This window comes from Alligator sinensis, unplaced genomic scaffold (assembly GCF_000455745.1).
Source record: "Alligator sinensis unplaced genomic scaffold, ASM45574v1 scaffold354_1, whole genome shotgun sequence".
Classification (NCBI taxonomy): Eukaryota; Metazoa; Chordata; order Crocodylia; family Alligatoridae; genus Alligator; species Alligator sinensis.
The window spans coordinates 847,528-868,274 of NW_005842200.1; the positions used below are offsets into that span (position 1 = coordinate 847,528).

Sequence of the window (20,747 nt, forward strand, 5' to 3'; positions counted from 1 at the left end):
CAAGGAAAAAGCATCCCTACTGCCACAAATAAAAGTAGAAATGCAGCAATCAATCCTCTAATCTGAAGCCTTAAAATTTAAACATCTTAACAAGATGTAAAGTCATGACTCAGGAGGGGAGGGGGTGTAACGCATACCAATATCCTCACTCCTTGGCAGATAAAAGAACTCCACAGGCCTGCAACTTATTACATTGTAGAATGCGGCTTTCAGTGAATGCTGCTTGCTCGCTGCAGGACACCAGCATATGAGTACGAGTTGGAGATTAAAAATAAGTAGTAGTCGGTACCAAAGATTCTGTAGCATCAAAAGTTTTTGATGAGAGCATTAAGCATTTTTCCTCTCAAATCAAATGGGATTTCTAGTAGGGATTTCACAGGCAAGGGGGAAGGGTACCTGAAGCTTCTTTCTGGTTTCTAAATTTTTAATAGACTGTAGTCATGGGCATTGGTTTCATGTGCAGCTGAAAGGTTAGTCCAGTGAGAATTTAAAGCTGGTAAATGTGGGTTCAAAGCTCAAGATAAAGACTAATAAGGGTGATAGAAGCCTGTGCTTCAGAAGGGGATAACAGCCATACATTTTCAAGCTCATCAGTTTAGACATAACAACCTCTAACCAGAATATGTGTTAACACTAATACATTCTGTATCTGTTTAGTGGTGTGGAACAGAATTACTCCGTGATGTTCGGCTAAGGGTCACTGCTTTCAACTTGGCAATGTTCTGTGCTGTGCACTTGTCTTTTTCTGATGATTAATATCTAGTACTAAATTTTATTCTTTCTTTCTTGCTTAGGTGTCGACTTACCGAGAAGTGCAGTAAGTCACCTGCTTGAGGAAAAAGCAGCTTGTGTGTCTGCTGCAGTGTCTGATGAATCTGTAGCTGGAGACAGTGGTGTATATGAAGCTTCTGTGAAACAGTATGTTTAAGAAACAATGCAACTTCTCTGACTGGAACTGAAATGCTAACACTGCAGCCCAAAGAGATTTTTCTCTGTTTTTCCTTTCTTTTCATGTATAAGGAAAACCATTCAACAAAATAGGCAGCCTTATAGAATTACTTTTCAAAGATTGGAAACACAGACATTAACACTGCTTTAGGAATCTTAGCTTGGCCATGTTGTGCTAACAAAGTCTCTTCCATTCCTACTTTAAAAATCATATCTTAACCAAAAATTTTATGTATAAACAATGCAGGTTCTACCACATAGCTAAATAAATGCTGTTGTGTTTCCTGATATTTTTATGTATATAATTATCTATGCAACTTTAATATTATATTAAATATAATAATATTATATTAACATATTTGAATATCTCTTCCTTATGAAGAGCTAGAGAAGAGAGAACAAATTTCCAAATTTTGATATTCATATTAAAATATTCAAAGTTAGGCTTAGACGTTTACATTTTACTTAATTGAATGGGAATTGAAGTGTTTGCACTTGCTGTTTTTTGACTGAGGACAGGTTTATCCGAGGCTTGTCAAATCCTTGCGTATTGTAATAGCTCCTTCTCAGCATTGAGAGCAATAAACAAAATTTAGCATAGGTAACAGCATTTGAGGAATATTAGAAACTGTACCAGAAACTAAGGACAAGTTTCTAGAATCTCCTGTTCTCACATCAGCAATTTTTGTATGTTCATGATACTCAGAACTTCTTATCTTTCTGGGGATTTCATATTACATGTTTTAATCAGATATTTTACATGATATGGCATATGCAGATGGCTCAGTAGCAGCCACAGCTGCCTTTCTGGCAGGGTGAAAAAAAGATGCATTATGGTTTTACAGAGGGAGTGAGGCTTCATTTGCTTTTGATAGAGCTCTCAATGCATATTAGGCTTTCTAAAATAAAAAGGTAGATAAGAGAAAGCATACATGATATTATGGGATTTCTACCATTTCGCACCCTTTTACAAGAACAGCTTCTGAGAATTCCCAGCCCATTCAGTCTAATCATAAATGGTGGATCTTTACTTCAACCAGTACTCTTCAGTCCTTATCTACTTCACATTACAGTGATTTGCTTCTGTTGTACTTCCCTTTTGGCTATCAAGTCAGGTGCAGTCATGAAGTCTGTGAGCTTGACGAGAGCTAATTCTCTTTGTTTTAGTCTTAGTCTTTGTTGGCCATAAATAAACCACACTTTGCTCGTTACAAGCACAGGAAGTGAAGAGCCCATAGATTCCATTAGGTTCATTACCTCTCCCACCAAATAAGGATGGTTGAGCAGGCAAAAGAGAGAATAAATCTCTCTCATGCCTACCATTAATCAGCAGAGGAAAAAGGAAAAGAAGGAAGCCACTTTCTTTGGGCTTGTTTACATGAGGGAAGGCACTGTGCAATAAACTAGAATGTACTTTGTGTGCTATGTACTTTGCTGGAATTTCCAGTGTGAACACTGAGCACATACTAAGTCGGGGCAGGAAAAATACGGCCTGTGGGCCACATCTGGCCGGGCCTGGCCCAGCCAGTATGCAGGTTCCGGGCAGGGCTGCTGCAGCCACCGAGGGAGTTGCTTAGCTTCCCCGAGGTCCCACTCGCTCCAGGCAGCTGGTACGGAAGAATTAGGGCGGGGGCAGGGACAGCAGGGGAGCTGCAGCTGTGCAGGAGCACAGAATGTGGGGCTGGGGCTGGAGGCAGTGCAGAGCCCCTGCCCAGGGTAGGCAGTGGCATTGCAGAGCTCGGATGGTCAGGGTGTGCATGTGAGGGAGGGTGAAGGGGATATGTGGTAGGGTTGCCAACTCTAACTGAAAGTATTCCAGATTTTTTTTCCCAACATGAATGTCATTAATAGGGGTGCACCGATAGAGATTTTTTGGGCCAATACCAATGGCCGATTTTTAATAAGCCATGTCGGCTGATACCAGTCTGATTGCTGATATGCAGCCGGGCAGCTTAGAGTGTAGCATCTGGTTGGTAAGTTTGTTGTTGGGGAAAGGCGCAGGGGCCTGCAGTGAGAGAGGGAGTGGGGGCCTGGGCAGGGGCAGGCACTGCATGGCTGGGGCGGAGGGCAGGACAGAGGGGTGTGGGTGGGGGTGGCTCCTGCCACTACGCGCACCCTGGGAGGGCACGTGGGGCATGTGCCCACAGATCTGTGCATGGGGTGAGGGCAGGCTGCCGCTGCAGGCTGGGGCCGGGGTGATGCTGGGCTCTTCCCGGCGCGGGGCTGGGCCAGGCTGCACTTTGGGAGGACGGCAGCGGTGCTGGGACGAGGGTGGGGGCTGCAGCATCCCCAAAATTCACTGTAGCCTGCCTCCCAGCCACCACCTTTCCCCAAGTGCATCCCAGCCCAGGCCCCCTGCTGGGAAGAGCCTGGTACCGTCCCCAGTCCCAGCCTGCAGCAGCAGCCTGTCCTTGCCCTGCACACATATCCAGGGGCACACGCCCCCCATGCCCTCCCAGGGTGCATGCAGCAATAGGAGCCACCATCCCCTCCCCGTGCCCCGCCCTCAGGACGAGCCACTCACAGCTCTGTCCTGCACTCTGTCCCGACTCTGCAGTGCCTGCCCCAGCCCCACTTCCTCCCTCACTGCTGTGGCCTCAATTCCCCAACCACATCTCTTCCCTTACAACAGACTTACCAGCCATACCTGGCTACTCTTTACACTGCCAGGCTGCGTTCCTGGCCACCTGCGTACCATGCTGCGGCTGGGTGTATGCATGGGGCATTTATCGGTGACATTATCAGCCGATTGCCGAGACTGTCAGTTTTTCTTATATTGGTGCTGATCCGATGTGGGACTTGTGTGTCAATGCACCCCTACTCATTAATTCTACTGTTCAACTAGTTCACAATATCAATCTTCTGGATTGTTTTCAGTAGTCACTGGGAGATCAATTCCAGTAGACTCCTGGCCAATCTGGGAGGGTTGGCAAGCCTAGGGTGTAGGGACCCCTTCCTACTCCCTTTATGGTGCGCAGCAGCAGCAGGCAGGGGCTCTCATTCCTGGAGCAGGCGCTGCCACCCAGCAGAGTGCAGCTCCAGCCAGTTATGCATGTTGCAGCAAGGAGCACAAGCTGGCCAGGCTGCCTCCATTGCTAGGGCTCCCCGCTGCACAAACACAACTCCTGGACTCGCACACCACTGGAGGGAAACTCCACGTGCTGGAGCTGGCTGCCTTTGCTGCTTCCTGCCCCACAGGTCCTGGGACTCCAGAGCGAAGTAGGGGCCAGGGCTCCCCTCCACTTCTGGCAGAGTTCCAGGACCTTTGCAGCAGGGAGCTTCCCTCTGGTGTCATGTGAGTCCGGGAGTTGCACGTGTGTGATGGGGGAGGCCCAGTGATGGAGGTGGCCCAGCTGGACTGTGCTAGTTGCTGTGATGTGCAGTACTGGCCAAAGCGATGCACCGCCAGGTAGCAGTGCCTGCGCTAGGCATGAGCACCCCAAGTGCCCCTGCCTGCTGGTGCTGCCACCTGCAGGGGCTGCACACCATGGAGGGAGTGTATGAGGGGTCCCCACAAATGCCACACACCCACATCCTGACCCCACAACCCCCCCCACATATACATACCCCCAACATACCCTAATGCCCCACGCAGCCATATCCTCTTATAAACCCCCCACACTCCACCATATACACACCCCACCATACACCGCCCCTACACCCCACCATACATACACACACAAACACACCCATACTCCAGCATACATACACACACACACACATCCTAACATACACACACACATACACCCCCCCCACACAATATACAAGACTAAGACTTTATTTTTGAGTTAGTATGCAATCACCCCTATATATGATATGCAAACACAAATCATGACAAAAATATTTTCTGTAATAAAACTAAAATATGCTATAGTAGGTGTTTGACTTTTAGTATATGATTTGTTTTTTCTCTGGTTCTAAGATGGCAACACCCTCTTCCCCCCACACCCCCCCAAAAGGAGCATTTCTGGTAGGCAAGGAGAGGGACTTTTGGTGGCAAAGGTCAGGGGTTAGGGGCAGGACTTCCAGTCCCAAGATGGTGGCCAGGGGGCAGGGCAGCTATCAAGGGGCGGGGCTACCCATGAGGCCCTCGAAAGCTCACCAAGCCTCATTAAGCAGACCTCCAGCTAAAATAATTGCCTGTCTCTGTACTAAGTGCAAGGCACTAAAGTAAGCTACCTTGCATAAGTAGTCTTGATGCTTTTACTAAACTTGTTCATGCCCAGGAGTCAGAGTGGAAAAGCTAATGTATTACAAATGTATACCCTAAGTTATTGAGCAGTAACTTCCCCATATAGAAAAGCCCGTATTTCTAACAACAAAAGATGGAGAGAAAAGTATAAAAATACCCACTCTGTTAGCCAACAGCCATGAAGGGAAGCAGGAGGTAAAAGAGGAGGAAGTGTTATGAACATAGGGTGGAGTCTGTATGACAAAATAATGGCATAATGTCTTGACATATTGCATGTGTGCATCATTCTTCACATCAGTAAATGACCTAATTGGCTTGTATCATTCAGAATGTTAGAACAGATAGCCACAATGATCATTTTCAGCTTTACAATCAGTACATCTCAGTAAGGATACATCTGTGTTGAAAGTCCTTAGGACAGCTTTGTGGTTCTGTTTCTTTGTTTAGGGCCAGAGAGATCCCTCAACAAAAAGCTTGAGAAGGTTATTCAGGAAAGGCATATTTTATTTGCATAATTGCACAAAGCCTGCAGCCCTCGTATATTCTTAATAGCAGTATTTCAAGTCCAGTCTCCATGTGGTCAAATGTTTCTTCATTCCCAGGCCCCAATTATTTTTCTGTTCCCCTGAACATATCTAGCATACGTAAGTGTTCACCATTCCTGTACCACTTGGGATAACTAGCTTAATGTCTGTCCTTAGTCACTGTACTACAGATGCTGAGAATTTTAGTTCTGCTGTGGTTAGATATGTAATTAAATCAGTCTGTCAGGAAGCTTATGCTTTTTTGTTAACTATCATTTTCTTATTCTTGTATCCTTGTATTTATATATCCTTATTTGCTCATTTGCTGTAGACCAAATGAAACAGAAGATGTTATATATAGCGAAGATGACGCAATTTTAGAGGCTGCCCAGATACGAGTAGGACTGAGGTAGGTCACCAGCAAATGAGAAACTTTATATTTAAAAGCTTGTGGCCAACTCACTCATCCTCTTGTTATACCTTAACAGATATGACGCAATCAGTTCAAGCTTTGTGATAATTGTAGCCCAGCTCAGAAATCTTCCTGCCTTCTCTGTCCCCCTCAGCTCCAAAGTGTAAGTAATACAGTTATTGAGCAATTATATTGAAGTATTGAGCCTTGATAATGTCACAGCTTCTTCAGGGAAAGGCTCACTTTGTTTTTTAACAGCACTAAACTCTACGTATAACTTTTCAGACTGTAATATTACATAATTTTACAGATGCCAGGTTAATTGCGGGGAGAGCAGGATATTATAGATATATTTTCATGTTACACTAAAAAAATAATTGTATCTAATGGAACAGAAAATGTTTTTTGTGACTATACATCATTAGTTTCTTTTGGAAGGGATGGTAACTTTGCAGATATTGTATAATTGTATTTTATAGCTATTAAAAACAGCAGGTAAAACGATTCTTTGTTATGATCTTCCATGCTAGTGCTCAGAATTCTGTTCAAACACATGATCCTATATTTATGTAAAATTTTGTTAAATAGGCCACTTTCAGGAGTTAAAAGTAACTTCATAAACCATTAAAGGTAACTTGAAGAGCTACAGGTGTGATGAAACATTTTGGGGCCTTGCTAAAGTTAATGCTGTACAGATTGCAGAGGTATAGGTAACAAAAGTAGAAGACATATTGATGAGACTAGTGAAAGTGGCTAAAGAAGGAAGAAATAAAATGGAAAGCTCATAGAAATTAGAGTGGGGGGCTTGGATTAAAGATTCTATCCAGTCCAATTCCCAGTTTCTGTTTCCATCTCTAATTAACTTGCTGTGGTACTTTATGCACAACTCGTACCTGTTTTCCAGTCTGTGAATTGGGTGCAGCAATACTTCATTGCTGTTGTAAGATTTTTTAGAATCAAAGGTAGAATAAAGCCAGCCCATGGAAAAGAGGTTTTGGGGGAGTTTGGGGTTTTTTTTTTTTGGGGGGGGGGTTGGGGGGGTTGTTTTGTTTTGAAAGAGAACATAATTTCTAATTGGATTTACAGATCAGTAAGAAACTGTGAAAATGAAGGAAGATGTGTGTGGTATGAGCTTGTTTTTTGTTGTGAATAATTGTGTGCCTACTGGTAGCCTTTCTCAAAGCTTATAGATCTAGAATTTAAGGAAAACTAACAGAAGAAATTGACATAGTTGAGATGAAAAATGGTTAAAATACAGTATAAGGCAAGGCAGTGTGGCACCTTGTAGACTAATTTGTTCAGAGAGGCGTGAGTTTTCATAGGCTGTAGCCTAATTTGTGAGGTGCAGACTGTAGTCTATGAAAGTTCACGCCTGTGAACAAGTTAGTTTAAAAAGTGCCACTTTGCCCTGCCTTCTGTATAACTTCAGATTAACACAGCTAACTATCTCTCTATGCTTCTACAATGTAAATAGGACTGTCTGCAGAGTTAATCCAAAACCAGGCTAGGAACAAATAGCAGCAATGTGTACAGTGATAGTAAAAGATTAAAAAGAAAAAGAAATGTAGATTCAAGATTTTAGCATGAGATCGTAGGAAGGATTAAGGTCAGATTTGGGCTTATTTTTTAGTCCACAAAAAAGACTTAAAAGTAATATGGTCAGTTTCAGAATCATGAATTGTCATAATCTATTACTAACACCGCTGTTGCTTTGTTAAAGTATATAAAACTTATAAAACCCAACTACTTAGACCATATTTATAATTTTAGCTTGTGCAATAAAAAAATCAACAAACTCAATTTCACTCTCATGTGCTTAATACTAAAGTGTATTACAGTGAGATAATATTAATTTAGAGAAAATGATACCTTATTATTGGTAGGGACCTACTTAATTCACAATTTTGCAGCTTTTGTGGAAACTGAAATTGGCCATTGTCTGCAAAAATCAAAAAAACACCCAAAAAACCTTACTAAAAATAAAATGCTGGCTCCCCAGTGGGAGCCTGTGTTGGGGGAACAGCCAAGGTGCCCACCACCTGGCCACCCCTGCTGCTGATTTAACTGAGAAGGCTGCCTGTCGCGCAGCCATGTCCCTCTTGGCCAATCAGTAGCAGAGGGCAGGGCTGTACAATGGACAGCCATCTTAGCCAGTCAGTGGCGAGGGGTGGGGTCACTGGGGCCCCTCAGCCAATCAGTGGTGAGGGCCAAGCTTGCCACAAAATTGGCTCTGCATGTTGTGAGTGGTCCACAAAAATCCCTTTCGCTCACCCCGACTTAGGTAGATCTTTATTTATTGGCTGCTTTAATTTGTAGAAGTGTTGATATTTATGATAAACTTTATCAAACCTTGATTTCACAGTTTTTAAACTGTTTAGGAAAAAATAAGTTGAAAGCATCTCTGTAAGCTATAGAGGTAAACAGTAAAGTTATGGCATCCATAAAAACAGGTTGTAGGAATAGAAGTTGAGCGCCTTCCACATAAGAATAGAAGTCAAAAGATGAGACTGTCTGTGAAGTAACAATGAAGTCACCTGAAGTGCGATAATGGATAAACGAAGAGGTCCAAGTGAAGTGTCTTGGAAAAGAGAGAGGAAGGAGTATAGAAAGGCAGGATTCAAATCAGACAATAAATCAATGAATGGGGAACTACAGTTTCTTGGCCATGGGCGCAATGACTGTTGAACTTAGCATAGTTTTTTGTACCAAGTAGGATACAAAAAGGGGTGAAGCCTGTGAAAAAGGATAGAGAACTAATAACTTCTCAGTTAAGTCAGTAAGCACAAATGGGTTATATGGAAGCTTGAGTTCTGTTGGACTAGCCTTTGTTCACTTGTATCAGATTGGGTGCTAGTAACCACGTTATAGACAAACCTATTTTAAGTATAGTGTTAAACCCATCAGATTACATGAGACCAGTGGTGAAAGGGTCATTTATTACTACAAATAATACCAACATAATTTTTAAAATATTATGTAAACCCATTCCTCATTTGCATTTCAGCACATTCTCTGTGTTTTAATTTAGACTTGCAAGTCTGTTCTCTCCTTTGAGATTAATCTCAAGATTAATACTGCTGCTCTGTTTCTTTGGCTATTATCGCCCCTTTAACCAGTTTTCCATTTTTCTCATGTTCATTTCCTTGAGAATTTCAAGGGACAGCATTTTGCCACCCTACTTAAGTTACTGTGACTTTTCTTTCTTTCTTTTCCAATGCCTCATGCTCCTAAAGAATCTTTCAGCTTTCTAGCTTTTGTGTTTCCATTAGGAAAATGTATCCCACTTTGTGGCATAATCTTCAGTGTCTCTCACTTGATCCAAATGAATCCTTTGCTTTAGTATCGAATCAGCAGTACCTACTTCATCTGTCACTATCTTCCCAAGCAACAGAAATAACTTGGGAAATGGTTGTACAACGTGGGAAGTTTCATTTATCAGTCCTCTCCTCTCTCCTTTCCCACTGAATTTTTGTCTGTTTATTTTCCTGGCATGCAATTTTCCTTCAGTCCTTGTGTTCAGCTTCCCTCTGTGGTGGAAGGCAGCTGCAGTGATGCACCTTTTTCTTCAGCAGCTGGCAAGTACTCAGCATTGTGTTCCCTGCAGTTGTGCATGAGAAATTACAGGGCTAAAACATTAAAAAGTTATTAGGGTGGGGCTTTGTGAATGATCTGGTAATGTAAATAGTGCACTCTAAGGTGCTATTTGGTACACATGTGGATCATTTTATTTTGTTCCCTTCAGGTATGTTAGAGTAGCAGTACTTCCATCTTCAACTGACATCAGCTGTCTGTTCCGCACTAAAGTCCATCCTGCTATGGAAAGCATTTTCTTCAATGAGATATTCAGAGTAGCTATTTCCCAAGCAGTTTTGCAGCAGAAGACATTGAGAGTAGATGTCTGTTCTGCCAGTAGAACTCGTCGGGAAGAATGCCTGGTATGCATTTTTATTATTAGCTTCACTTGGCATGCATTTGTTTGGGTTTTTTATTTTCTTTTGGTAACGAGGCTTCAAGAAGTCTGCAACACTTTAAGAATTCTGCAGCACATCACACTGTTAATATACAATTCCATGTCTGTACCATCTGATGTTGGGTGAGAGCGGTTTTAAAAGCCCGGTTTTAATATTTTGCACAGTCCCACAATGAATTTTATCGCCCTTTCGCTGCAAGTGAATAGCCTGATTCTGCAGTCCTTTCTGTAGATAGAAATTGTACTTAACTCTTTCTAAGTCAGTGGAGCTGTCCAAGTGTAAAACTGATGTGCAGAATCAGGTCCACAGAATATACAATAAACTGATACACAACATAAACCACTGTATGGAATGTAAAATAAAATAATTCTCCACATATCGCTGTGGATTATATTATGTTCCCTCTTTCAAGTCTAGTATGCTTCATTGAAATAAAAAGACTTAACATTTATCAGCCAGGATACAGGAGGCTGACATTATCCATTTGCCTGCCTCTGACGTTAAGTGCCGTCATCATTACGCTAATAGCTTGTTCTCTTTTCTGTCAATGCTACCATTGTATGAAAGTGACAAAAAAGTATTTCCTGTCTAGGAGTCATTCATGGAAAGAAGTGGACTGCTTTATTTTAAAGTCTCTCTCTCTAGTTTGATTTTTGATCACTATTATTACCATGTGAAGGTGGATTTGAAAATGGGTGCTCTTAGCATAGGTACGGCTGATTAAAAACTGGATTTTCTATTATATGAACTGATAATATCTAGTGCATGATGCCAAAGGGAATCTCAAAGCCTATGGAAAAATAGCCTTGACTTCTTGGGATCAAGAGAGATTCCTGGTTCAGGTAATAGGCAGCCATATTTTACCCTTGCCATTACCTGAACCAGAGCGCTCTCTTGAGCTGTCTTGCATACATCTATCATATTTTGTTTTGATTACTGATTTTAAAAAACATTTGCATTTCATTGTGAGGATGGAGTGTCTAAATGTTAAAGTTTTTAAATATTTAAATGCTAATCTACTGGCTTAACATTCATAGTCATCAGTATAGCTGCTTATAGGCATGGAAAAAAAATGAAAAAGTGCTTTATTTTCAGCTCAAGTGCGCCCCTGCGCTGAGCACAGTGCATGCCCAGAAGAAGCATTGCATCAGTTTGACCTGACTTGCCCAACATCTGTATAGATCGGGTGCTTCAGAAGGGGTTTTTGGTGCTTTTATCCAGTAGCTGATTGAATCAACTTTAGATAAAAGCACCAAAAAGCCACTCTGAAGCGCCTAATCTATACAGACACTCGGGAGTCAGGTCAAACTAACACACTTCCTCATCTGGTAAAATGGTGGGTTTCCCATGTCTGTCAGCACCCTACTTGCATCATGTAGACATAATACTGTGAACTAAATGTATTTGGCAAGGAAAATATAGCAAAACTCAGTAGAACAAAAAATACTTTAAAAAAACAGAACTGTTATCTGTAATCTCAACACCTCTAATTCAATCACTTACAGATAAATGTATTTTTATTAGTTTGAGATTTATCATGTTTTTGAGTAGACTGTTTATTTTAAGTTCTTCTACAATTTTGAATGGACTATATGTAATTTAACTGCAGTACTTCTAAAAAAAAAAAATCTTTTAAATTTAGACCTATCTTGTAGACAGTAAACTTCAATTTGGCTTCTCACCATGAGTCTGATTAGTAGCATAGTGGGACATAAATGATTTTCAACCTTCCTTATTACATTTTAAAAGGATGCTAGAAACAGAATCTAGTGGAGTTAATAGATTTCAGCAGGCCAGGCCAGAGGGGTTTTGCCTTTGTGTTTTGGAAGTGAATTAAACGCTTGTGGATAGCCTTTGGGTTGGTGGACAGAGTCGACCAAAACTATGAAACACTAGGCTACTCAGAGGGCGTGAGCACAGCATCCAGAACACAGCAGCTCACAGAGTACAAAGAATGAAAGAAATGAGGGGGAGGGGTGCTGGGGACAAAGTGAAAAATGAAGGACTGAGAGAAGGGCACTTTGCAGAGAGCCCTGCACAATGCTTATAGCTAAGCACAGGAATAAAGCCATCTAAGAATTCACTGGATGCCATCTAGACAATCTGTGCTTAAAATGTGAGGGATGCAGAGACCCATAGTTGCCAAATACTTCTGTTCAGTTTCCTCTTTCTAGAGGCTAGATGGCCATCTTCAGAGGCCAGTTCCAAGAAGAGGTGGTCAAGAAAGTCCTTGAACTTTGTAGAACCACAGGCAGGGAAAGAATAAAAACAGAGAGTGGGTGAAAGTGCAGTCAAGAACCTCTGCAGGAGATCCTAAAGGAGCCAGAGGAGGAGCTGAAACCTGATATGCTCCATGTACATGTGTCAGGCTCTCTCCCACTGCAGAAGGGGCAAGTATCTGGCATGTCAGTGAAATGAGCCAAGCAGGTGCCCAGGTGGCTCTGGAGGTTAAAATAGAGCGTGCTTATTTCCAGAGCGTGGACCCAGCAGCAGCAGTGGAAGTTTCACCCATGGTATTCAGCCATTCTCACCTGAATGCCTCCCCTCCCTGAATAAAAGGGCAGTGTAGTCTCTATGACTGTTTACTTTTGTGTCTTCATTGACACTGCCATTAAGGTTACCAACTAGTATCCGTTGTGTGGGTGATTTTATTTTGCAATGGACCCCACTACCTGCTGGGAAATGAACTGAGATAAACCTGAGTACCTTCTATGTATATATCTGCCAATGGCATAACGGTTCACTCTGCAGCCAACTTCAAAAGCTCTTTATAGAACAAAAACCCCTCCCCCCACTTAATTTAATTCTTTATATTGGGCTCAGAAAGCTCCTCTCCTGCCCCCCTCCCCCCCCACTTTTTAAAATAGGTAATCATTTGGGTATTGTAATCAATTACTTTTAAAAAGAGAGCGAAAAAGGGGGAGAAGAGGAGCGAGGGAGTTTATACAATGTAAATTAGCTGGCATGTATTTTCATTTGCTTTTTAAAATCTGTTTCATCACCAGGAGGAAAAAACCAATGTGTTTTGAGCTGTGAGACAGCCAGAAATAGGCATCAAAATTTTGACATTCATTTACATGAAAAATACCATAGAATAAATTTTCAGCTGTCATAAAGGAAAAATTACCTATCTAAACTTTTTCTTTCCCTTTCTCATTCCATGTAGGCTGGAACTCAGATCAGCCTGGCAGATTTATCATTTTCTAATGAGACTTGTACTCTGTGGTATAACCTGCTGCCTTGCAAGCAAATTCAAGGCAATAAAAACAAGATACAAATTGAGGAATCTGTATTTCTACTAAAACAGCAGTCATCAGGCTCATTGGACTTGGTGAGTAACATTCTTTGGCTCCTTCAGTAAAAGCAAAAAGAAAGGTAGTAATCCTAAGAAGGCAATCCTCCTTAGTTACGCTTCTTATCCGGTCATCCTCACTCATTGGCTTCTGGAGGGCTGAGGGCCCCACGTATGCATACACTTTTTGTGCATGTGCTTGTCTTTATTCCAAATAGTTTCATATGGGGTAGAAGTTCCAAGCGTATGCAAAGGTGTTTGTAGGATTGGGGCCTAATTATAGGTTACAGGATTGGCTCCGGTGTTCAAATGACTTTTCTTTCCTGCTTTGTTGTTGGTATTGAGGTAGGCTCTCTCTCTTCGTTGCTAATTTTCAAAACAGCTTTGTTTTTCATTTCCTGTCCTAATATTTCCATTGCATTTAAAAATGCTCTTTATATATACACCCTTGCAGTTGTCATAACCTTCCAGTTATGTGCTTGCTTCTCAAGAAAGCCTCAAGACATGATTTTAACAGAACGATCTCTTTCTATTTTGGGTATTGTAATCAATCAGCAGGAGAGAAGCATATTGGATGGCATTACCCTATTAAAAACATAATGTACTTTTTTGGGTGCTTTCACACTAACACAAATGTTGAGTTGTTAATATACTTGGAATGCTGATCCCAAACTTAATTGTTTGCAGTTTGCCTTTTTCTTGTGATCACTTAGCCACATTTTGTTGATGTAAGGGAATGCCAGGGAAATATGGCTCTTGCAAGAGTTCTCATTTTTTACCTAATGTACTGTGTCATCTAGCTCTGCATTCATTTCCCCTATTTGTATTACTAGGATGCTGTGTCAGCTCTCCTGGAGAGGACATCTGCTGAGTTGGAAGCAGTAGAACAGGAGTTAGCTGAAGAGGAAGAAGAGGAGCAGGAGCAGAGGGGCCCTGAAGAAGACTGGTAAAGCTGTTCTTTGTTTCTTTTTTTCTGTAAACTTACTGCTAGGCTTAGGAAAGCAAGCACTTTGCTTTCCAGGAAAAGCATTTTAGGTCCTCTGCAGGGACAATTAATTTATTTTCATTTAGGTTTATTACAAAATACACTGGTGGTTCCAGTATAGTTCTGTGAAATCCACTCAGTATTTACTGCTTCACTGAACATCCCCCAGAATGTCGCATGACAAATATTAGTTGTTCAGTTTTATTGCAACCAATATAGGTTATTTATATGAGTGAATGAGATAAAATTGAACAGGATTTGTGGGGAGGAGAGAAACTGCTGTGAGTTATGTACCATTGACTGGTACTCTTGTTTTTGGAGCAGTTGAACTTTGTCTGAGTGGAAAAGGTTTCTTGCTGAAGTATTATATCTGTTCTGGAATTTAGGAACAGTCTCTTTCTCCTTTTCATTAGTACACAGTCATGCAGAGGGGTGGCATGGGGGCTTGCAGATATTTTTATGAGGTTTGTGAGAGCAATAAATTATCACCAAAGCAGCCTGTGGCTATCAGAGTTAGTGTGCATGTTTAAAAATGTTCTCAAAGGTGAATTGTAACAGAGCTGTCCAGGTTTTTTTCCTGGAGCATGTAATTAAAAAAGCAGTCATATGAGCTATTTGAAAGCTTTTTTTTTGGTGATACTTTAATCTTGTATTTCCTAATCAAGGTAACACATTGATGACAATATACCTTTTGTACAAAGTGCAGGACCTGGGCATTCCAGTATTTTATCTAGTGCTCCTTGTCAGTTTAAAGATAAACTTGGCTTACTTTTGTTCTTATAGGTTAGAAATGCTAGCAGAGGCATCTGATGAAATTGTGAATGAAGAGGAGGATGAAGTTACACTGGCAGTGAAAGGCAAATGTATAGATAACCTGGGGTTACACACTGACACCACAGCCACAGATGAAGACAAGGATGAGGAAGAAAGTAACCATGCTGATGCCTCTCACAATCAACTGACAGCCCTAGTACCAAATCTGGTGAATATTTACTTTAGACTTTGATTCCCTAACACATACCGCATACATGTTAGAAGATACCTTTTAGCATTATGAACTATATGCATGCCCCTTTACCTTGATATCTGCTGTAATCAGGGTTGAAAACTTAAAATGTGTCATGGTATTTCTATTATAGCATTTTTGGTATAGTAGTTTTGAGAAAAATTAGCTTGGTCACTTGAGCTGTGCAAGTAGTAATTCTCAGCCAGCATCCTGTGGTGCCACCAGATCCTTTGAAGAGTGCTGTGAGGGGATAAGCAGATAAACTCAGGCTCAGACTTGTCCCTGCCTGCATGATCCCTTACCCCAACTGTCGAGTCCCTGCAAGGAAGGAAGTACTGTAATATATAAATTGTTTTTTGAAACTGGGTGCCACTTAATTTACAAAGTTATGGAGAGGTGCCTCAAGTCCAGAAAGGTTGAGAACCACTAATGTGTATGTAGTAAACTCCTGCCATGTGCTCCCTCTGAAACTTGAATTCTTTTAACTTAAAATCGAACAAAAAACTTTAGTCTGCATTTGGCTTCTCTTGAGCAAAGGGAAGATTTCAAGTGGGAAGAAAATCAGTGCAATAACTTTAAGCTTATGAATGTTTAAGATATCTATCTATCTAGCTAGCTAGCTATCTATCTATTCCCTTTTTTTCTAATTCTTCTGTTAAGTTTGTAATTAAACAAACAAAAAGCCCTCAGACCTTTGAAGGAATGAGGAGACTCAGCTCTACATCTTTCATTAGTTTTAATAGTTTAAATGGAAAAAGTTGTTTAGACTGAGGAGTAAATCATTCAAAAGAGGAAATTCCAAAATATATAGTATCCTTTACACTATTCAAATCGGCCACAATGCACATAGTATGTGTAGTAAATTCTGCTTCCATATCCTTATTAAATGGGAGTTGGTTTAAAAAATATCTTTCTGTTCTCAGAAATCTCCGTAGTTCAATGAACATACCCCAAGGTGTCAAGTTACAAATCCTAAAACTAATATCGCTTTGCAACACCATTCTCAAATCCAAAAGGCTTAATGAAAATATGTAGCTATGTGGATATGCCTCGGGTATTTGTTCCATGTGTCAAAGAAAGGGAAACAAAAGCAGCAGCAGCAAAGAACGACATCTTAGTTCTGTGAAAATCCTCCTAACAGCAAATTTTGATACTTGATAATAACTTATTGGAGCTGTCATAAACTCCCAATTAGTGAAGGAAGCAGAGAAATAGACCGAGCACCAGTTCAAAGGGCTTTGGGACCCTTCTGGGTATCAGGCAGATCCAGGTCATGGGCCTTATTAATCAAGGTATTAACTGCATGTCTGAGACGCCAGTGTTCACCTTCCTTCAAGTTAGGCTCATGCTGAGGTATTTTGCTGAGTAGAGGCTTGGACTAAGCAGTAAGTCAGGAGCAGAGCAGCCTATGACAGTGCACTAATAGTTTGTGTGTGATAGTTTTATTATGAATGAACAACTTCATAATAGAAAAAAGAGGGGAAGAACCCTAGATGTTTCAGTGGCACAGTAAAGGGAGCATAGCAGGACTCAAAAATTCACCTATATTGAGGACAGAGCTTTAGTGCAGAGTACTGAACTTGCAGATTAGCAGTCATATGGGAGATCCAGGGTGCCCCAGCCCCAGCAGTAAGTGTTCTTGTCTTGTTTCAGGTTGATCACTCTGTTTTAGGGAAGCCAGGAGCCAGGACACTGTGGAATTCCCAAGTGACCTTTTGGGTTCATGAAAGCATCAGCCGTTCCTCTAGCACAGCACTACAACCTTGCTGGTCTGAATCTCTGACCTACAAATTGAAGGGCTTGCCTATAGTAAACATTTTCAGGGTTATGATTTACAGATTAGTGAAGGCTTTATGTAAGTTTCATGTGAAAACGACAATTTTATATGGCACAGGAAACACCTACAGAGGTTTGTCTTCTAGCCTTACTTAACTAAATGCTGCAGTATTCAATTATATGCAAATTAATTTGTTTTCTGCGTTGGATTTCACTGGTAGTGGTGTGGGGGTACAACACATTGTTTGTAAGATGCACAGAGATTTTATCTGTCTTGTATCTGTGTGTGTGTAATTTGTTTTTATAAATTCCTTTTGACAGGTTGATAAAGAGACTAACACTGAGGAAGCAGTTAATGAGAACCTGGCAGTCCGACCCAAGGACAGAGCCAGCTTGAATTCTAGACAGCGTCCTTTTGTCAGAAACAGCATGATAGTACGCTCACAAACCTTCTCTCCAGGCGAGCGGAACCAATACATCTGTAGGGTAAGAGTAAAAGAACTCTGTGAAATGCCATTAACTAAAGAGTCATTTAACTCCTTGGCAGTGACATGTTTATGACGATGAGTTACTTGTGTACTGGAAAAACCCAGTTTCACCTGCAAGAAGCTAAATCCATGCACTTTCATAGATTTTTCAGAAAAACACACTGAGTGCAATGGAATGGGCTTATACTTGAAGTTATTTGTTCTTACAGAATCTTTTTATTAAGGGTAAAATTTGCTCTTTCACAGAGGGCCAGCATGAAAAGTCTTGTGGTGGCTGTCTGCACAGGGGTAGGTTTCATTGCATGAGCAGAGCTATAATTCACACATAGCAGTGCACTAAAATAAGCTGTCCCTGATCTGTGGAGCCTGTTAGGAAAGAGTTCACTATAAGCAATCCCAGAATTACCATTTTCTAATAACATACAATTTAAAGGTAACATAGTTTGGAAAGAGCTTGGCCACCATCAGTTTTAAATTGCATCTTGAAGCTTAATGTGACCTCAAATTGGGTAGTATGGTTAGCATCTTTACAATGCAATTCTGAAACCCTGTTGCAACTGAGAAGCAGGGTCTATTAGCCAGAGCAGAGCATCCCTCTGACATAGCTATGCTTCTGGTACCCAAACAAGCTAGCTTAGGTATCTCTAGACAGCATTATACTAATACCTGTGGTGAACATAGAGAAATAGCCCAGATCTTCCAAGGCCTGATTTACTGCCTAAATCCCTAGACAATCCCTCCTCCCTTTCTCTGCAGTGTGACACTGAAAAGAAAACATCAGGTGGGTGTGTAGTCTGACTAGACACCTACTGACATTCACTCCCTGCCTTTGAGTAATGGGTGCAGTGTGTTTAGCTCTATAATGCATCTCTTCTCTTACGATGTTTGAAGGAATTCATCTGGAGTGTGTAGGAATCAATACAGGGGAAGTTTTTCAAAGGCACAGAGGGCAAGTGAGCACCCAAATCTCACTTATGCCTTTGGCAGTCTCCCTTGTAAAGTGATTAAGAAACATTTAGATATTGAAGTATGATCATTATAGTCAGTGATGAGTGAACAGCAGAATGTCTGTGGTGGGAAGACTGATTTCTCCCTAGGGAAGTATATTCATCTTGCATATTCATTGTTTTCATGTACGTGCTGCACTTGTGTGTTTTAGGGCTCTCGGTTTGTCAGTCATTGAGGTTTCAGCAGTCGAATTTCTGCAATCCATATTTATTAATACCCTTTCCTAAAGAACTGAACAAAATCTTTCAGATAGATATTTAAAGCCTACTATGTCGTTTTCTTTGAATTCTGCCACCATATGCATTGATACACTAATAGATTATCTACTTGAAAATGATCTATGAGAGGCTGCCTATGGTATTTACAGCATAATTAAGAAAGATTGCTCTTCCTGGAATACAACCATCAGAGGTCCTGATTGCTGAGAAGTAGGAATATAATGCAAGGGGATATATTCATGCATACATTCCTTCTAAATAGGACTAAGGATATTACTTACTGGACAGGTGAATGCCCAGAGCAAATTGCTTTTCTCTTGCAGTTCTGTTGATAAGACCCCAGGCAGATGACTGGCAGACTCAACCTTGGAAACAAGATAATAACCCAGACAGAGCTTTGGCAGTTTGTCTTAGCTCATCTAATGAAACAATCCACAAGACACTTTTCAGTAATATATTGTAACCTGTGAATGATTAAATTGTGGATTATGCTAATTTTGTAATAAGTGACTATATTGATGCAGTAGCATGAGTGATCTTCCACCATTTGCACCACTCGGTTTGTGCTGTAACTGTAATATGATTTTCTGAGGAAAGAGCTGATTGTCTAAGGGTGTGGACAGACATGACAACTGAAATGTTTCCAAGTGAAACGTTTGAAAACATTTCATAAAAGAAACCTTTCAGCCACAGGACAAATGTATGCCTCTGGCTGAAAGATTTCAAAAGCTGTAGCTTCCTCTCCAAGGAGTGCTAGAACAGGCTGCTTGTCACTCTTCCCACTGCCCACACCCAACCCCTTCTGAGGGGCCACATCTATACGAGACATTGACTGTGCAGTTATTACTGCACAGTCATTTAGTACTTGCATACAGAAGTACTAAATGACTTCATGGTAGCATCCCAGGACAGCTTCTTAGTGATGCTGACTACACAGTAGCTTGTTACTAGGGCTGTGCGAAACAGTGCCATTTTGTTTTGACTTCTGTTTCACTGTTTCGTTTAGTTTCAAAGCACTGTTCCGTTTCATTTCGTTGAAATTATTTCGCTGTTTCAAAATGTTTTTCAATGTATTGCCCACAGGCTATAAAGGAGAATCATGAAAATGCCTATAACTTTGTTGATTCTTGCCTGATTCGGATGAAAATTGCAGGTATGGTAGCCCCTTCTGAGGGCACGAAGCCTGTCAAGTATCAAGGAGATAGGTGCAGGGGTTTCTGGGAAACTGCACCTCAGACTGCTAAAATCAAAACTCGTGTCACTTGCCAGCAGTGGCAGCCTCCTGTCATCCTATGTGCAGATCTGGGGGCCCGCACCCCTGGGAGGGCTGTGGGGCTGTGCTGGACTCCTCCCGGGGGTGTGAGCCCCCAGATCTGCGCGCAGGATGACAGGAGGCTGCCACTGCCGCCTGGGACCGGTGCTGGGCGTAGCCTGTGACCAGCAGCGGCAGTCTCCTGTCATCCCATGCACATATCTAGGGGCCTGCACCCCCAGGAGAAGTCCAGCAACGCTGCAAGGGCAGGTTGAGCTCCATGGGGCTGGCGGAGCCACTGGGAGCACAGCCCTGGTTCTCCCTGCCTCCTGCCACTGGACTGCACTCCAAGCGGCTCCCCCAGCCCCATGGAGCTGAGCCTGGCAGCAGGAGGCGGGGAAGAACCTGTGGCGAAGCGGCTCCAAGTGCAGCCCTGGTGAGCACAGCCCAGTGACTGGAGGCTTCGCAGCCCCACGGAGTTGAACCTGGCAGTAGGAGGTGGGGTAGAGCCACTGGCCAGGACTGCGCTCCAAACCAGGGTTGTGGTCCAAGTGGCTTCACCACTGGCTCTCCACCACTTCCTGCCGCCAGGCTTAGTTCCTTGGGGCTGCAGAACCTCCAGCCGCCGGGCTGTGCTCACCAGTGCTGTGCTCCGAGCGGCTCCGCCCCCCGGCC

The 20,747-nt window shown here is 42.0% G+C and overlaps 1 protein-coding gene across 1 annotated transcript in view; it reads left to right on the forward strand.

Moving 5' to 3' along the window:
* WWC2 (WW and C2 domain containing 2) overlaps nt 1-20,747 on the forward strand; it is a 105,572-nt gene that overhangs the window by 69,233 nt on the left and 15,592 nt on the right. The window contains exons 12-19 of the mRNA XM_025207589.1: nt 795-918; nt 5,996-6,073; nt 6,153-6,239; nt 9,819-10,011; nt 13,214-13,378; nt 14,173-14,285; nt 15,108-15,306; nt 17,428-17,592. Coding sequence (XP_025063374.1) covers nt 795-918; nt 5,996-6,073; nt 6,153-6,239; nt 9,819-10,011; nt 13,214-13,378; nt 14,173-14,285; nt 15,108-15,306; nt 17,428-17,592 — 1,124 coding nt within the window. The remainder of the gene's footprint in view (nt 1-794; nt 919-5,995; nt 6,074-6,152; nt 6,240-9,818; nt 10,012-13,213; nt 13,379-14,172; nt 14,286-15,107; nt 15,307-17,427; nt 17,593-20,747) is intronic.